This window comes from Larimichthys crocea, chromosome XVI, assembly GCF_000972845.2.
Source record: "Larimichthys crocea isolate SSNF chromosome XVI, L_crocea_2.0, whole genome shotgun sequence".
NCBI classification, from domain to species: Eukaryota; Metazoa; Chordata; class Actinopteri; family Sciaenidae; genus Larimichthys; species Larimichthys crocea.
Window position 1 is genome coordinate 10,227,325 of NC_040026.1, and position 16,457 is coordinate 10,243,781.

Here is a 16,457-nt window from a genome sequence, read left to right on the forward strand (position 1 = left end):
GACAGTGCAGAGGAATTTACCCGCAGGCAATATCAGTTGAGTCTTTTACCTATCTCTTCCATCTCTTTCACGTAAAGTTCACTGTCCGCCAACACCTTTGAATGACAATGGGAGTCTGTGGGAGGCTGGCTGGCAACCTTTCAATAGGCTGAATAAAGTGTGATCTCTAGGCACTGTTAAGAAAACATTGCATAAAACACATTAAGGGAATGGTCTGGCTACAGGATTAGGCTCTGGGCTGCTTTTGTCTTGTAACATCTTGGTGCCAGTGAGAAAACTGGACCTATAGGTAGTTAGTGTTTTTTTGGACAGACAGTCTCTGGAGGCCTACAGAGCTGCATGTTCACCCAGTGAACAGGTAAATGCAAATCTAAGGAAAAAACACTCAGGGCTTTGAGGTATGCGTGCATAGGCTCTCTTAGCTGAAGGCTGGGTTTCACCACGAATTCGCCTGAAGCGCAAGAGGGGGGAAAACAGTGGAGCCAATGAGAAGGCAGCCTCCAACCCAGCACTCTATAACTCTGTGTCACACGGGCTGAGCGATGCCACAACTAAGTTTCTACAGCTGGGAGAGTTTCAGTGGACTATAGGCTTTCCAAAGCTGTGTATTCACAGAGAGAGAGGGGGGAGAGAGAGCGAGAGAGAGAGAGGGAGAGAGAGAGAGCGCGCACATCAGTTCTTTTATTGCGATTTTGCTTTGCGCACTCCACAACGATCCCAAGAATCTCCCAGTGGACCTTCTTTCTTCCATCTGGAGGGCTGCTTTCACTATGAGCGCCGGACAGACGTATGAAAAGAAGATTGCGTGTATTTTGACCGATCTACCAGGATCTATGAGTTGCCACCCGAACTCCAAGGACTCTCCTACGCTCCCCGAGTCTTCGGTGACGGACATGGGCTACTACAGCGGACAGACGGCCCACGGCCAGCACGAATATTATCAGAGTCAACCGTACGGACAGCCGATGAACTCTTACCATCATCAGTTTAATCTGAACGGAATGGGAGCCGCTGGAGCGTACGCCACCAAATCTGAATACCCTTACACAAATAGCTACAGACAGTTCGGACATTACAACAGAGATCACCTGCAGGCCTCGCCTCCGAGCTCTGGTAAATATTGTGATAATCATCAGTTATTTATCTGAGATCTGTGTGCATAATGTTATCTTTCATTTATGGTAGAGATAGTCTTGTGAAAGAGCCCTGGCTACATATAAAGATAGGAATCATACTGTGACACCAGCTAGTTTCTTTTCTTTTATGTGTTCTCGTTATTTTATCTTGTATTTTCTTTAAAATCTGTTTAAGTTTTGGGAAACATTTGTGGCAGAAACTAGAGACAGTGTATAAGTAGTGCGACATGCTGACTTAAGTCAAATCACTTGCTTTCTTTGCGCTTCATGTCTCCATAATTTTTTTTACCTCACAAGGCCAGTGTAATGCGCGCTCTCCAGTATGTCTGATTTATTATGTATCTGCAGATTTAAAAACTGCAGTGGTCGTCAAGACCGGCTGCTGTTAATGTCGTGTTTTAACAACCCGCCTGGGAACGAGCCTTCCATTAACAGCTGGCCATAAAACAATGATGAATTGATTAAAGCTAATAATATTCACTCCATCAATTTTTACATGTTACCGCCGGCCTGCCAAATGAGACATTACATATGTTCCACATTGATTCCGTTTGAGGTTTTTGTTTTATGACACTTGTGTCCTCTCAAGGCTTTGAAGTTGCCTTTTTTTTAAATGACAAAATATCTGTAAATAAAAGTATGTATGTGTTTTTACGCAGACACAATTCCCATAGAATCTCGTGATCACATTTCGTCATGATGGTTTCACTTTTATTTGATTTATGTTCAGTGTACTACACTTTAGGGTCAAAGCTTTCTTTAAATTGTGTATTTTATCTAAATATTTTTGTTGTTATTTTTAGTGAAAGAAGAGCCAGAGCCTGAGGTCCGTATGGTGAATGGAAAACCGAAAAAGATCCGCAAGCCGAGGACGATCTACTCCAGCTACCAGCTCGCAGCTCTGCAGAGACGCTTCCAGAAGGCGCAGTACCTCGCTCTGCCCGAGAGAGCGGAGCTGGCGGCTCAGCTCGGCCTCACTCAGACACAGGTAAGCTACCTGACCCAGTGTAACCCCAGATATTTTCAAATTGAGCAATACCGGTAGCCATATTTGAGTCAGCCCTTCTAAATAAGTCTAATATTTGCCTTTAAATTATTCATCGATGCGTAATTACGCATAGATGATTTCTGTGCCTCTCGTTTTATTTGGATAAAAGTTAAACATAAGCTCCATTTTCTCTCAGTAAAATACTGCAGACCTGTGTTTTTGTTAGGTTTAACATTTTACACCTTTTACAGTGTTTTATCTTTGAATGTTCTGTTTCATTATAATTAATATTCACACTCTTATTCTCCCAGGTCAAGATCTGGTTCCAGAACCGGAGATCCAAGTTCAAGAAACTGTACAAAAACGGCGAGGTTCCCCTTGAGCACAGTCCTAACGCCAGCGACTCCATGGCCTGCAACTCCCCGCCCTCCCCCGCGGTGTGGGAGAACAGCACCCCTCAGAACACCCCGATCAGCAGACCTCAGGTCCCGCAGCCGACGCACAGCTCGTCGCCGCCATACCTGGAGGATTATAACAACCACTGGTACCAGCAGGGATCACACCTACAGCACCCGGGCACCGTGCACCACCCAGTCCCGCAACAAAGTGTGGGAGCTGTTTATTAACAATGACTCAAGAGCAGATTTATCTCCTCAGTTGTTGTTTTTTTCTTCTTCTCCAAACGAGGTCTCTCCACAATGACTCTGCAGAGCAAAGGTTGAGTGGACCGGGAGCAGGCCTGAAGTGAAACATTGCTTTTTTTTCTCCTTTTTGGATGATCGAGAATGTTTCAGAACTGTTTTTTTCCCATTCACAAAGCACATAAGGGATTCCTGATCACTTGTGGCAGCATATTTAACGGACATCTGGCGTGGTTTTTTTAAATTATTTATCGCTTCTGTTGTATTTCCATTACTACTTTTGTAAATGAATATGCAAAGTTTTTTTTTTTTTTTAAAACAAGTAGCCTAACCAGAAATATTGACAAAACTGTGCAGTTGATCCATGCTACATTCAGATCATGCATGTGGGTTTGTAGAGAGCGCGTCAGAAAAAAAAGAAAAAAAACTCAGGTCATATTTATATGGATTTGTACAAAAAACGTCGAAGGCTGTAAATATGTGTTTATATGCAGAACCACTATGATCATATTTGTTTGAAAAGGAACGACTGCACCGTGGTGCTTCCAGAACCATTTTCATATCCATGTAATTAGTCCACTTGTTGCCTTCTTGTCAATTGAATAAAGGTGTTACTTGTATGTTGTGTGTCTAGCCCCTTTATAAACAGGCTGCAGCCGAGATACAGGACATTCAGTATAGGGGTTCATAATGTCCACGCCAAGAAAGCGCAAGAAAGTTTTTTTTTTCTTTGTTACACACCTGTGTGAACATTTTTCTCTGAATCAAATGAAATATTTACATCACTCGCTTTAAATCTACATTACTTTGGTTAAATGTTGCTTTCACTGGAGGCTGGTTTATTCAAAATTCTCTCTGCGTGTTCACAAAACACGCTGTAAACCTTCGTAATGGATGTTTAATTATAATCCACGCATCTTCTAAATATTTACTCATCCGTTTTGAGAACAACAGAGCCGTTTTGTGCGAGGATTATAGTTGTATTTGTGTTACAATCAAGATATATGCAGTTAATACACTGTTGTTTTTTAATTTTGGAAACGGCTGAATAACAGAACCAGAGAATACTATTTGTTTTGCAAGATATTTCTGTTGACCTCATGATCAAAAACGTCCAAAAAAAGAGTTGAAAGAGTTGACTGGTCACATCACAGTGAAGTAAACAGTTTTGGCGCTGGGAGCTGCGTGCAAAGCGCTGCAGTAAGAGACAACATACAAGCAGACATGTTGGAGTCACTCGGTTTTATTACTATTCTGTTGCCAGATAACAATAGAGAATTCAGCGCGTTTTACACACCCACACACATACAGAGAGACAGGCTGGTGGGTGGTGGTATGCGGGAGTGAAGCAGGTCTGTTGCCGAAGGGGATCCCACGCACGCACACACGCACACAGGCGCAGCAGGATGGATGGAAACTCTGCCAGATATTGAAGGTACAAGAAAACACAACTCTCTCTTTTTTTTCCTTTTTTTTTTCTAGACTTCGGATTTCATTCTGTTGCATTTGGCAAAGTAGTTGATGATCCAAGACTGCTGATAAGCAGTTTTTTTAAACACTCGAGCACAGTGATCATGCATGTAATGACGCAGATTTTTACCCAATAATTTAGCCAAAGGTTCCACGGTTTAAGGTGAATACGCACTTTAAAAAATGCCCAGTCTTCCAAGGTGATGAAATAGCCTAATGAGAGTGACTGTGACATGTGGAACGTGGGGAATTGCAGTGATATTAATTAACTGAGAGATGATAAATATGACAACTACTGGGATAATGATTGTTTTGACAGCGACAATGAGACATTCATAGAGAAAAAAAAAAAGAAACCTCCCTTCCCGCGTCTTCACAACTAATGACTAATGACAGTGGACAATAACCTTAGTTTGGCCGCATACATCATGCATTATTAAATATTCAGCAGGAAAAAAAACTGCTAATGGCGATTTTATCCACATGGACCACCAAGGCGCCATTACGCACTGAGAGAAAATGTACCCACGGTGTTAGTGGGTTTATAACCTTTTCTCCAGCTTTTAGTAACTCGGATGGAATACGCTCAGGACTGAAGGTACGACTAGATGAAACTTTACTGCGACACTGTGTCATTACAATACTTTGAGAACTTAAAATGTGGATTTATATTAAGCCATCACAGTGTGACCCAAATTTATTTTTTCTTTAAACTGAACATTGATTTTCTTTAAACTAGTTTTTGAATTTACTTCCATCAAATACATACATTAATCTTTTTTTTTAATTGTATAATTAATTAATATTACAGCTCATTCACTTAATTATTACATTCTTTGGGTACAACCTTACATACATGTCAAATACATATCATGAAAATATTTATATTACTGAAGAGTTTCTTTGGGTGAATATTTTTTTGACTGAAGACTGACTTCACTCTTTATTTTATTTTATGTGCACAGGGACATATGGCTGACAAATACACTGGAAATTTTGACTACACATCTTTTATACAACATTATGCCATCCATATGAATAGATATAACTAATATTTTCAATCCATTCGATTTATTTTAAGCTTAATTGTTTTATATAGTCATAATATTTCCACAGAATGTCTTATTACTTTCTTGATATTGTCCTGAATTTAGAATTTGAATCATTTGAAATTATTTTGACATGACCAAAATCAGTAGGATTTCTTTTATGTTTTGATTTGTTTTGGTCACGTTTACCATGAAGGTATTTGTTGCATTTTCAACACTCATGTCACTTCATTTATTCTAAAAAGCACTTTACATATTTCCACCAAACTTCACACAGATTCTTTCAACATTTTGCTTCAAAAAATTATGAATGTCGCACAGCTCTGAAACAAATCTCCCTAATGTCTTTCCTTTGGTTTATTCCCTTGAACTCAACACCAGCTGTCTGTAGCATCACTCATCGTTTCAGTGCAACGTGCTGATTTGACAAAAGCAATATGATTACTATTGCCTTTTAATATCAATGAAATCTCATCAAGAGTACATGTGACCTCTCCTCTGTGGCTCCCTCAGCATGTGTGGCCCTTGGCTGCGGTTGTCAGGGGAAACATTTGTGCCGAAGACAAACGTGTGTTCGCTACAGGCTGTTCTTGTGTGTGTGGGCTGTCAGACATGTCCATATATGTCATCTCTAAACATTAACAAGTGTAAGTAGCCATGGAGGTGAACTATTGAACTTGAATATGATCCTGCAAGGCACAACATCACAGCACCCTAAATAGAGCCGGTGCCCGGGCCTCTATAAGCTCCACTCCCCCTACCCCTCTGTAACAGTGTGATGTCGGCACTTGTCTCTGGGGTGCAGCGATGTGGGTTGAGATGGAGGTCGGGAACTGAAATGCATCCATGGAAATACTTGCAGCAGCTGTCCAACACTCTGTCCGGGCCTGGGCTGGTCCTCGGCTGCATTAGGATCACTCACTCTCTCCATTTTGCTGTAAACTGGGATGAAATGAAGGGAGAAAGGCATCCTTGACAGCTGTGGACTCATGAACCCTGGCTGACCTCAGGCCAGGGCCTGGATTGGGCTGTGTGCTGATGTTTCACAGCCCAGTCATCACATCCTGATAAAAACATTTCCCCGTGGTGAGGGCTCAGTGCTGCTCACCTCACCTTGATCTAGAAAAAGTTACCTTCCGACATGAGAATCAACCTAACCCAAACATTTAAAACTGTGAAAGAATAGAAAACAAACAAAACAATGTAATTCCTGCTTTACATGTACACTGTAATGTGTCTGGCCTGTTTAAATCCAGTGTTTTGAATCTAATTTGACTGTGCGTGCATTCCTTTCTGCCTGCCAAACTGTATTGCATCTTTTAATCCTGAGAGTGTGTGTGTGTGCATGTGTGCATCGTTCCCCATACTAAGTCAAGCCTTCCCTCAGATGAAACCAAATCATGCATTCATTCTCTCTAACAGGGAAGCTGCTCACAATTATCTGAGTTGTCAGATCACTCAAGCTAATAACAATAATCACCCCTGAGACCTGCTTTGCCATTCGCCCATTCAAAGCAACTGGGATTTAATAACAAGCTATTTCCCCTCTTATTGCTATCCTGCAATTAAAACCCATCAGACACCTTGTATCTGATAACTCCGACCATCCACAGCATTGATACAGTCAGACTTGCCTTTATCATTACCCTTCAACCCATCTCCCAGCCTTCCGTCGTCTCCTCTTAGCTTGTCTATTACACGAGGAGCCTTTTCACTTTCCTTTCAATCTGCCTGCATGATAATTGGCCCCCGTTTGAAAGGTCCTACTCTGTCTGTCCAACTCCACAAGCCATTATTCTAATCTGGAGATGTGAAATTGCCTATAATTTTCCCTGATGTCCCGTCACTTGGTTCAGCAATTCTCGCCTCTTCTTTCCCAGGGCCCGCATGTTTAACAAGTCACATAATCATCAGGAATGAAGAAAAGGGCACGAGGGTGTATAGTATATATAAAGAAGGAGATGTTAATGTAACGCAATACTTGATGTTATGTGAGAAAATCAGCTTGGAGGAGTGAAAACACAGGGCTCTGATGTGGCTTTGTTCTTCAGAGAAACACCACTACGGGCTTTAGACCTCCTCAACAAGGCTGCATTTCTCTGACTAAGGTAAGACAGGACTGTGTGTAGCCTGTATGGTTGAATGTTCTGGTGACGTGGTGGTCACGGCGGCTTGAATGTAGTTAGAAGCGGGTATGGAGTGTTATTTTTTGAAATACAATAATATGTGCAAGTATCCTGAGAAGGAAGCATGTTTTTATCTTTCTATGTAATTTAAGTGTATTAAATGTATTGGTGTTTATTGATATTTATTGATTTTTTTTTGCATGCATTGTGCTTGGAAGTGTCTGCTTGAGCAGGAAATGTGGAAACCCTTAAAATAACACCATACACGAAGAGCTACACCTGCAATAGAAATATTCTGTATTTTAATAGATAAAGATCCCTTTTAAACTAGTTATATTAGGGGACAATAGATCCACAAAAACCGAATTTATGTTGTTGTTTTAATAATCACTGTGGGTGTGTGACACCAGACAAATTGCCTGACAGCCAAGACAGCAGGGTGAAGACTGAAGAGAATATAAAGAAGTCACTGGATGTTTTTTTTTACGCAGGATTCGCCTTCATTAATCAGAGCTCAACACCCCAAGAACATCAGCCAAGATTCTAAGATGTGTGTTTGCAAGATATAAATAACTAATTCCCTGTGTTTAAACAGTCTGCGCTCCAGAATGTGTAAATCAGTGCAAACGACTATAAATCAGGCGCTGTTTATTGGAGGAATAGCACGGCCGTTTGTCAAAGTTTTTTGTCAACGTCGAGGTTTGTGTCTGAGCTCACTGGGGACGAGAGTGAAGGAAAATATTGTTAAAATGTTGGCTTGCACGTCTTTTTCTCTTCACGTGTCCCTCTCTGGGACAATCTAAGAAAATAATAGAATATAAAAACATATGTTATTATATTTATATATTATATTGTTTTGATATTATATATGTCAAAATCGTTTGTCCGTGCGTAAAAGGTAACGCTGAAAGCAAACACCGTGCGTAAAAGTGGCACAACGCATCCTTTTGAACCACCGTGCAGGGAAATATTATTCCTTTGAGGAAGGGATGTTCTGTTAGCTTTAAATTTAAAGAAATTATACTGAAACTGGAATTAACAGTGGATACAATATAAACGACCAATAAATTATTATTTTTTCTCTAAACAGTAAATCGATCCCCAGGTGTTTTAATAAAACACGACGGAATGTCGAAATCCAAGCAGACCTGTTTTGTTTTCAGATCTGTTTTCGTCCCAACTCTGAGTTATCACACTGGCTGACCTGTGGCCGTTAACAAAACTCTATTCATCTCCATTAAATTACACTCTCGAGATGCTGGCTACTATTAATCTAGACTTCTGCAAACAGTCAGCGTCTCTTTCACAGTTTGATGAAGAAAATCAAATCCCAAGTTTGTCTCTTGGGATATCTGACAGTTCACTGATAAAACAGCAACCTAAACAAAGTCACAGAAGAAATCATTCATGATAAAGTCAATCCAACTTGTATTTATTTGCACAAGGCGCAGAGCATTTGTTGGACTATGCAGCTGAAACCCCAAGAAAGTAGACCCACGCACACAACATATTCTTTAAAAATGCTTTTATCCATGAGTCTCTTGTTAAAACGGCACAAACAAAGTCCACATTTCAGTTGAGGCCATGCACCAGAATTCGAACAAATCTAAAAAATATATTTGATGCCGGGTCGATTTTCTTTTTTGCATCGAAAATTGAGTTAAAAACACACACGAAATACATGAAAGTCCCATTAAACACACATTTAAACACAAATCAGTTCTGAGAAGAGGCCTTTTGAGAGCAAGTTCAGTGTAGCCCGAAGTGCCCTTCATAAAGGCCCGAGCAGCTGGCCCGCACGACACCAAAAACAATCCACTCACATCATCTGAGGCCTGGGCATCGCGTCCTGATGAGGGTGGTGGTTTGGATACCAGTGACCAAAACTGTTCATGTAATTGTTTGGGTGCATTTGGGCTCCTTTGTTCGCCATGGAGACCTCCCAAAGCTGTGGCAACCCGGGCGAGCAGGGGGAGATGGAGCTAGTGCTGTGGAGATGTTCTCCCTCTGATCCGCTGCCATGCTTCATGATCTTTTTATACTTGGAGCGCTTATTCTGAAACCATATTTTCACCTAAAAAAAGAGAGAATGCACATAATTGTCACTGTGGTTAACAATCAGCAGTGATATAAATGAAATAATACGGAGAAGGGCTTTTTATGAGCATATTTCCCCCAATTAAACTCAATACACTTTTCGGAATTGGCCTGAAAAGTGAACATTTGGGAGCAATAAAAAGGAAAACTCCTCATAACTCTCATCTTTTCTGTGTTGTTTTTGTAAATCCCAGGCCTACTGCTGGGGTATTGTTAGTCATTCAGCCTCACGGCTGAGTGGCACTTGTAATCCATTAAAACTGAGCTCTTTTATTGTTCGCTGTTTTATGAGTCAAAAGTATGAGTGTGACAGCAACAACCCGAGACTTAAAATGTTGTGAAATAAAAAAAAATACAGCCCAAAGCGCGCTGTGATATCACTGAAAAATCTCTGCCGATTCCAAATAAGTTGGCTATTTTAAGTCGAGAACAATGGTGTGAATATTGGAATGGTGTGTCAAAAAGCCAAAATGATCTATAAACATCTAAGCACGAAAGGCAGGGAGAGAGTTGTCGAAATAAATGCTGAGGGATTAAGCAAAATGCGCAGGAGGCAGCTCAGATGACAGAGTCCATCCATCTGTTTATCTGTTGTTGTTGTTGTTGTTTTTCAAGATGAAAGCGAAGGGAGACCTCATTTTTGTCTCCCCTGAGAATAAGTTGACAGCGACACGTGCAGCTGTGAACGTGAAATATACTGCAATATTTGCATTTAATAATTTCACAAAAACAAACTATTAAAGTAACTGCTCCAAGGTATATTTCATGAGAAACAAAAGCTCTGACGCCCTGATTTCGCAGACCTGTAGAAAAAAATATATATATTTTTTTCTCTTCTGATAAATTTGTAACTGCGTAGTCTTGCCCCATTCACTGAGAGCACTTCAAGGACCAGTGCTGACAAAGGAAATACAGCCACGAAATTAAGTATAGTAAATAAGGCATGCATTAAAGGATCGAGTTACAAATCACAACAATTTAGTTTTTCATTTGATCTCCAGAAGCGCAGTGATCCTAAATAATACAGCAGATAAGAGGTTTCCCTTTCCACACTTTCAGCATCCACTTTCTCTCGCTAATATTTTTCTTCAGTTTACTTTAAGTTGGATTAATTAAAGACTATAGAAGATATTAGCCCAATGGGTTTATTTAGTAATCCACTAAATATTAAATTCCGAGGAGTGATATTTTAATATTTGTGGAATTATTATGCACAACCCCCTTCATTAATAATAGGACAATGAAGTGCGTGTATCTTCCTGATCCATTCAGGATTGTTTGGAGGCCCACCTGAGTCTGGGTGAGTCCCAGTTTGGCCGCCAGGTCGGCGCGCTCCGGCAAGGCCAGGTACTGGGTCTGCTGGAAGCGCTGGTGCAGAGCCTGCAGCTGCAGACTGGAGTAGATGGTCCGAGGTTTCCGAATTTTCTTCCCTTTGCCATTTAGACGAAGGTCTCTGTTCTCGATCACCGTGGACTTCTCGCGGTCTTGAACAGAGAACAAAAAAAAAAAGATGACATAAGAATTTTGATTTATGACTTTTTCTGTCTGAGGCTGTGGGTCAAGACTTTCTTTGTTGTTGTTTTCTCTCCCTGATATCGCGAAACAACAAACAAGCACAGCATCTCAAACAACACGAGAGCACTGATAAATGGCTCACTTTAAGAAATTCAGTATGAATAGGAAATATAATAGACACAGCAGCTGACAGGCCCTGCACGGCATGCTATAAACACAGCAGGGCCTATAAGGTAAAAAAAAAAAGTAAGATAACTTTTGCGTCATGAAAGCTTATGGCCATAATATAATTTTATTAAATGTTTTAGTGAGGGACACACGTAGGATTAACAACACGTTAACTGAATCATGATATTACTTTTACACTGCAACAAAGAAAGCCAGAAGAATCATATTTTAAGAGTGGAATGGTGAAAACTCCCACACAGTCACGCAGAGTCCACATGAAAGAAGTGCTATTTTCTGGGATCGTTTTGTTAATGTGCACTAACAATGAGGGTAAAAGTGGGTTCCTGAGGTAGGCCCAGGCTACACGGGCCATAATTGGACTTACCCACAGAAAATTATGGTCAATAAAATTAATGGCACCATCTGCCTTCATTATATAACATGAGTTTTAAAAGTGGGAGAATCCCTGAGAGGCGGTGGTTGAACGCTAGGCCTTGTTTGGACATTAGTGATAGAGCTGGAATATGCCTGCTGACACCCATGCCTTAATTCAACTTTCAGTATGAGACGTTATACATGATGAAAAAATGATTTATTTTTACTAAACCTTCAAGTGAGCTTTTTTTTTCTCACTAGGAGAATGTCAGGCAAATTGGCGCCTTGTGCGTAATTACGCTTAACCATGATGGCAAATCAGAATTTTAAGAGCCATTAATGATACAACAATCCAGTCAGGCTCGATTTGACTTTCTCACATACCTGTCTGCTCTAATCTGCTGTGGGCCAGACTGCTGCTGTTGCTGTGATTGCTGTGCTGGTAGGACATGTATGCAGACGGGGGATGAGTGTTCACCGCGCCGGGGTAGGCGTAGCCCAAAGAGCGGCCATAGGACGCGCTGCCAGGAAAGGGGCTTTCGTGCTGGGAATGCCCAGCAGCATGCAAGCCATGAACGGGATAAATGTGAGACAGTCCGGAGGAGTGCTGCTGGTGCGCCGGGTGTCCGTGGCCAAACTCTAGAAAGGCCGATTTGGAGGGATCTGAGGTATTCAGACTGTCAGGCATGAAACCCATAGACATCATTAGCTAATACGCGAGTCCATAAACCCGTCGCTCTGAATAGGGTTTCATGAATTCTGTCGGGCAGCGAGAAAAACTTGGAACAAATCCACACTTAAGTCCAAAGCATTGCTCGTAAAAAAAACTTCCCGGCAGTAATAAGTTACAGTGTGCATGTTCGCGACCGTTTAGGAGGTAAAAATCGAATAAAGCGAAAGGGATCCTTCTTTACATCATTGGAGGAGCTGACATGGTTCTTCAAACACCTCCTGCCTGCAGAGCCTCAAACATACTGCCTTCCATCTGCGAGCTTTCTGATTGGTCTTCACCAGCCAGCTGTCACTGGAGCTCCACCATTAACTTCATTAACATATGATGCAGGATGCGGCTCGGCAGCCACAAGGAACCTCCTTCCATAGATTATGAAATAATCTCTCATTTTATTTTAGTTTATGTTATGAATCGGGTCGTCTATCATCAAACCAAAATGTATTTTCCTGAAAACGAGTTATATAACTTGCTTAAAACTTGCCTCAATACATTTCTTTTACATTTTAAATTAAAAAATATATATATACATTTGTTATTTCGAAATTCTAGTTGCGTTTTTAGAGGAAAGCTTCGATAATTAGGCCCCCCCAAAAATGCATAATTGTAATTTACGGATATGATATGAAGGTGCAATGACTAATGCATGAGTATAATACAATCTAAAAACATAATTTGATCTGGAGTTAATAACTCAAACAATATGAGATCTGACATGGATTCGTTTATAAATAGTTAAAAACAAAAAAGTAAAAAACAAACAAAAATAACCTTTACAATTCCGTTTTGCAATAATTGTTTTAATAATTCGCTAAGTTTATTAAAAACTAATTGAATAGAATAGATGCCAAAGAGTTTTTTTAAGCATATGTATAAAACATAAATGTCCGCTGTGGCACCGACTAATTAAATATTAATGGAGTTTCTGACACAATCGAATTTTCTGAAATTTCGAATTTTGCACCTTTAATTTTTAATTTTTGATATCGTCTACGCAGAAACACATGAATCAAATATGTTTTATGATCTACAGACAGGAGGTTGTTTCCGCACACCATTACATGAACATGCTTTGTGGCTCAGTGACTATGCTGACACTTGTTTTAGGACAGCTACAAATTTTAGTGTTCATTTAAAACTCCTCATCCCTGGTTTCAACACATAATTTAGCCTAATTAGGTACAGTAACCCTAATTAAAATGATCACCAGTGCAGAAGGATATATGGATATTCAATTACATTTTTTAAGTAGTTGCATAAATGTTTTAATACAAGATTTATACAGAGTATTTCAGCTAACCTGAGGCAGGCAGAAGACTCTGATCCAAAATGATGTTTGATTTAAGCTTTATATGAAACAGAAATACTCAGCCCACATGTCACTCATATTATTTCTAACTAAATGTCAGAGTTCATAAAATAAGTCAAGTAACACAAACCTGCCAAAAAAGTGGGCTGGATTGTGGTACAGACTGCAGAGTCAGCAAAACTCACAAGGTGCATGTGGATACAGTGTGGGAGTTGGGGGGGAGAAAATGGTGACCACAGGCTCAAAGAGCAACCCTGTCTCCGTATTTCAGCGTCTATTGACTCACTCTCAAGCAGAGTAAATCCACAAGGTGGAGAAAAACACAGTGGGAGGAGAAAAGAGTGGATTTCCTGCCACTAAGGTTAGATTTTAAATCGAATCTAATGGAGTCGCCATGTGTTGCAGCACGGTTTGATACAGATTTCACCTCAGCTGAATCACATGGAAGCTGCAGTCAAATTATAAACAGTGTTTGGTGGGTTGAGCGTGGTGCTGAGTTGCTGTCCAACCCCGTCATTTTGGTCATGTCCTATACCCTGCCTGCAACTACTGGGAACCCAGCAGTACTAAAGGCCTGCTGGGGGCTGGACCGCTTCCCGATTCCCCACAGGCCTCAGCCAAGCAGCCAGCCAGAACAAAGCCACAAATTATTATCATAGTAAAATTTCAGTCACAATAAAAAAAAAGAGAGAGAGAGAGAGCTGCTGAGAGGCCAGTTTCATATTGTGGGTGCGAGTTTTTGACTTCACACATGAGGCCTCACAGCTGTAAATCCTCACTGGGAAATTATATCATGAGAGAATGCTGTACTGTGGCTATGTCCATTAGGAATTTACTGCAACGTTATTGGATTACAGTAGCAATATGATATTTGTAGTTAGAAGCCCGTGAGATTTTTTATTGCTACAAGAGCAGGTGTTACATTTGGAGCCCATGTTATGAGTGGAAAAACAAACTTTGTGGCCGTACACACTGCACGGGAAAGTCACACTTTTTGATGGATGAATGGGATCAGGGGAAGCCGAAATGAAGAGACACAAAATGCAATGCTTTGAAGACACAGAGGCCTGTGGGTATATGTGTGCAGCTCTGTTGTGAGGCACTTCTGCAGCTGAATGCAGAAGATTGAGTCCTGGATGAGCATTTCTGTCAAAGCCATGCAAATCCTAAGGTGTGGGTATAAGAGGTGAACAAGGAGAGAGAGAGAGAGGGAGAGAGAGAGAGAGAAGGTGAGGTGAGGAGGCTCTTTAAAGCTTGTAATTATGTCTGCATTAGGAGTGAAGAACAAAGGCAAGCCCTGCGGTCATAGGGCAGGGACGAGCCTTGCCGTGGCTGCACTTAATACATGCAAAGCGATGATGTTAAAAACAGTCACACTCCTGAATGCAACCCAGACTCACTGGCGTCTGCACATGGGCATATACGTCTGCAGAGGTGTGTCTAACATAGGTGTGTGTTCTCAACCCACTCACTCACTCTCACACGCAGACCAGTCAAGTTTGTCCATCATGCAGCTCTGATGCAGAGTGACAGCATTCTTTGTGTACAAACCAAGAGCACATTCCCAGGCAACTACTTCGGCTGTGATCTTCCCCACTGGCACATCATGTTTTACAAGTAACCCTCTGTTGCTGGGGCCTGAGTCGAAAGCCCGTGGACTGACAGTCCACGACCCTGACAGGATGCCAGGATTTATTATCGCAGGCTCAACTCACCACATAATAGACATGAATAAAGACCCACATGTCCCATTTCAGCAGTGCATTATGATGGGTCTGAAGCAGAGATGTGGTTTTACACAATTATCCCACCAGAAATTCATCACAGAATCAAAGTATGGACAAACCGTGAGAAACATGAAAATACCTAAAAAAATAATAAAAAAAAAGCACCACTTTTGCTCATTTATAACCAGATGAAAACCAGATATAGTCTATTTTTATGGAACTTTTAGATGTGAATATTCTTCTTCCCTTCTTTCCTTTTATAAGAATAACTCTGATTAGCCAAGCTTTTGTATTTCCTCCACTGTAAGCAGGTGTCTGTCACTACCACTGTACGAGGCGACTGTTTTCCTAGTCCTTTTGAATCAACAAAGCCAGTGCAAACAATAGGATTTATGCTTTTCTATGACTGCTTTATGCCTCAGGAAAGAGAGGGGATCAGAGGAGGAGTCGGAGCAGTGCAGAGGATGAACGGCCTTAATCTTTCCTGCAGGCACCATCACACAGGAAGACTAATATCTGCACGGCCCAGCGTCTCATTCCTCAAGTGCAGCCACGTTGCTGCTCATATGTGTGCATTGTGCCTGGACTAGCAGCGTTGAGGGCCCAGAGAGTTCACCGGAGTTATATGATCAACTCATGTGTGAAGTTCTTGGCACATACAGATCAAAATGTTTACACCCTGACTAAGCTGACAATTTAGTGCTTTATTTATTATCATGTAGTTCATTCTGTTTCATCTCCTGCTTCTAGTTTCTTATTGTATGTGTCTTAATGAAATAGTTGTCTGATATAAATTAGATGAATTAAACATGTGGTTGACTGAGCTATCATTGGATGTATTAATGTGGACTGACAGCTTCAAGGTGAGTGGTTCATATCATGTTGACTGAATTGTGGACCTACAGAAATACATGTCATTTTATTTATAGACACAGTACTATCTATTTTTAAATAATAATTTTAGTTCAAATTTAAATTTAATTAAGATGTATTATTCTTAATGAATGTATTTTAGGTATGAATTGTTTCATTTTTGTCTAAAAATATGAGACTATAATTAAGGTATTAATACATAAGTACTGTTTACTTGTGAAACAAGAAGGATTTGCTGTTCACTATTGTTCAT

The 16,457-nt window shown here is 40.7% G+C and overlaps 2 protein-coding genes across 2 annotated transcripts; one reads left to right on the plus strand and one right to left on the minus strand.

Moving 5' to 3' along the window:
• Nucleotides 1-222: 222 nt before the first annotated feature.
• Nucleotides 223-2,874, plus strand: dlx3b (distal-less homeobox 3b). Its single transcript, XM_010736299.3, has 3 exons — nt 223-1,113; nt 1,940-2,124; nt 2,436-2,874. Exons 1-3 carry the CDS (start codon nt 771-773, stop codon nt 2,748-2,750), a joined length of 843 nt encoding a protein of 280 aa, XP_010734601.1. The 5' UTR covers nt 223-770; the 3' UTR covers nt 2,751-2,874.
• A 5,830-nt stretch (nt 2,875-8,704) lies between these two features.
• On the minus strand, nt 8,705-12,663 carry dlx4b (distal-less homeobox 4b). Its single transcript, XM_010736300.3, has 3 exons — nt 11,950-12,663; nt 10,798-10,991; nt 8,705-9,484 (listed from the first exon to the last, which is right to left on the minus strand). Exons 1-3 carry the CDS (start codon nt 12,269-12,271, stop codon nt 9,230-9,232), a joined length of 771 nt encoding a protein of 256 aa, XP_010734602.1. The 5' UTR covers nt 12,272-12,663; the 3' UTR covers nt 8,705-9,229.
• Nucleotides 12,664-16,457: the final 3,794 nt, after the last annotated feature.

Excerpts from the sequence above, each read along its gene's own strand:
- dlx4b (XM_010736300.3), bottom strand. The coding sequence starts at position 12,271 with ATGATGTCTATGGGTTTCATGCCTGACAGTCTGAATACCTCAGATCCC. Across the intron at positions 10,992-11,949 it reads CAGCAGATTAGAGCAGACAG|ACCGCGAGAAGTCCACGGTG; the intron begins GTATGTGAGAAA and ends TCTCTGTTCAAG. Across the intron at positions 9,485-10,797 it reads TGGGACTCACCCAGACTCAG|GTGAAAATATGGTTTCAGAA; the intron begins GTGGGCCTCCAA and ends CTCTTTTTTTAG.
- dlx3b (XM_010736299.3), top strand. The coding sequence starts at position 771 with ATGAGCGCCGGACAGACGTATGAAAAGAAGATTGCGTGTATTTTGACC. Across the intron at positions 1,114-1,939 it reads GGCCTCGCCTCCGAGCTCTG|TGAAAGAAGAGCCAGAGCCT; the intron begins GTAAATATTGTG and ends TGTTATTTTTAG. Across the intron at positions 2,125-2,435 it reads TCGGCCTCACTCAGACACAG|GTCAAGATCTGGTTCCAGAA; the intron begins GTAAGCTACCTG and ends TTATTCTCCCAG.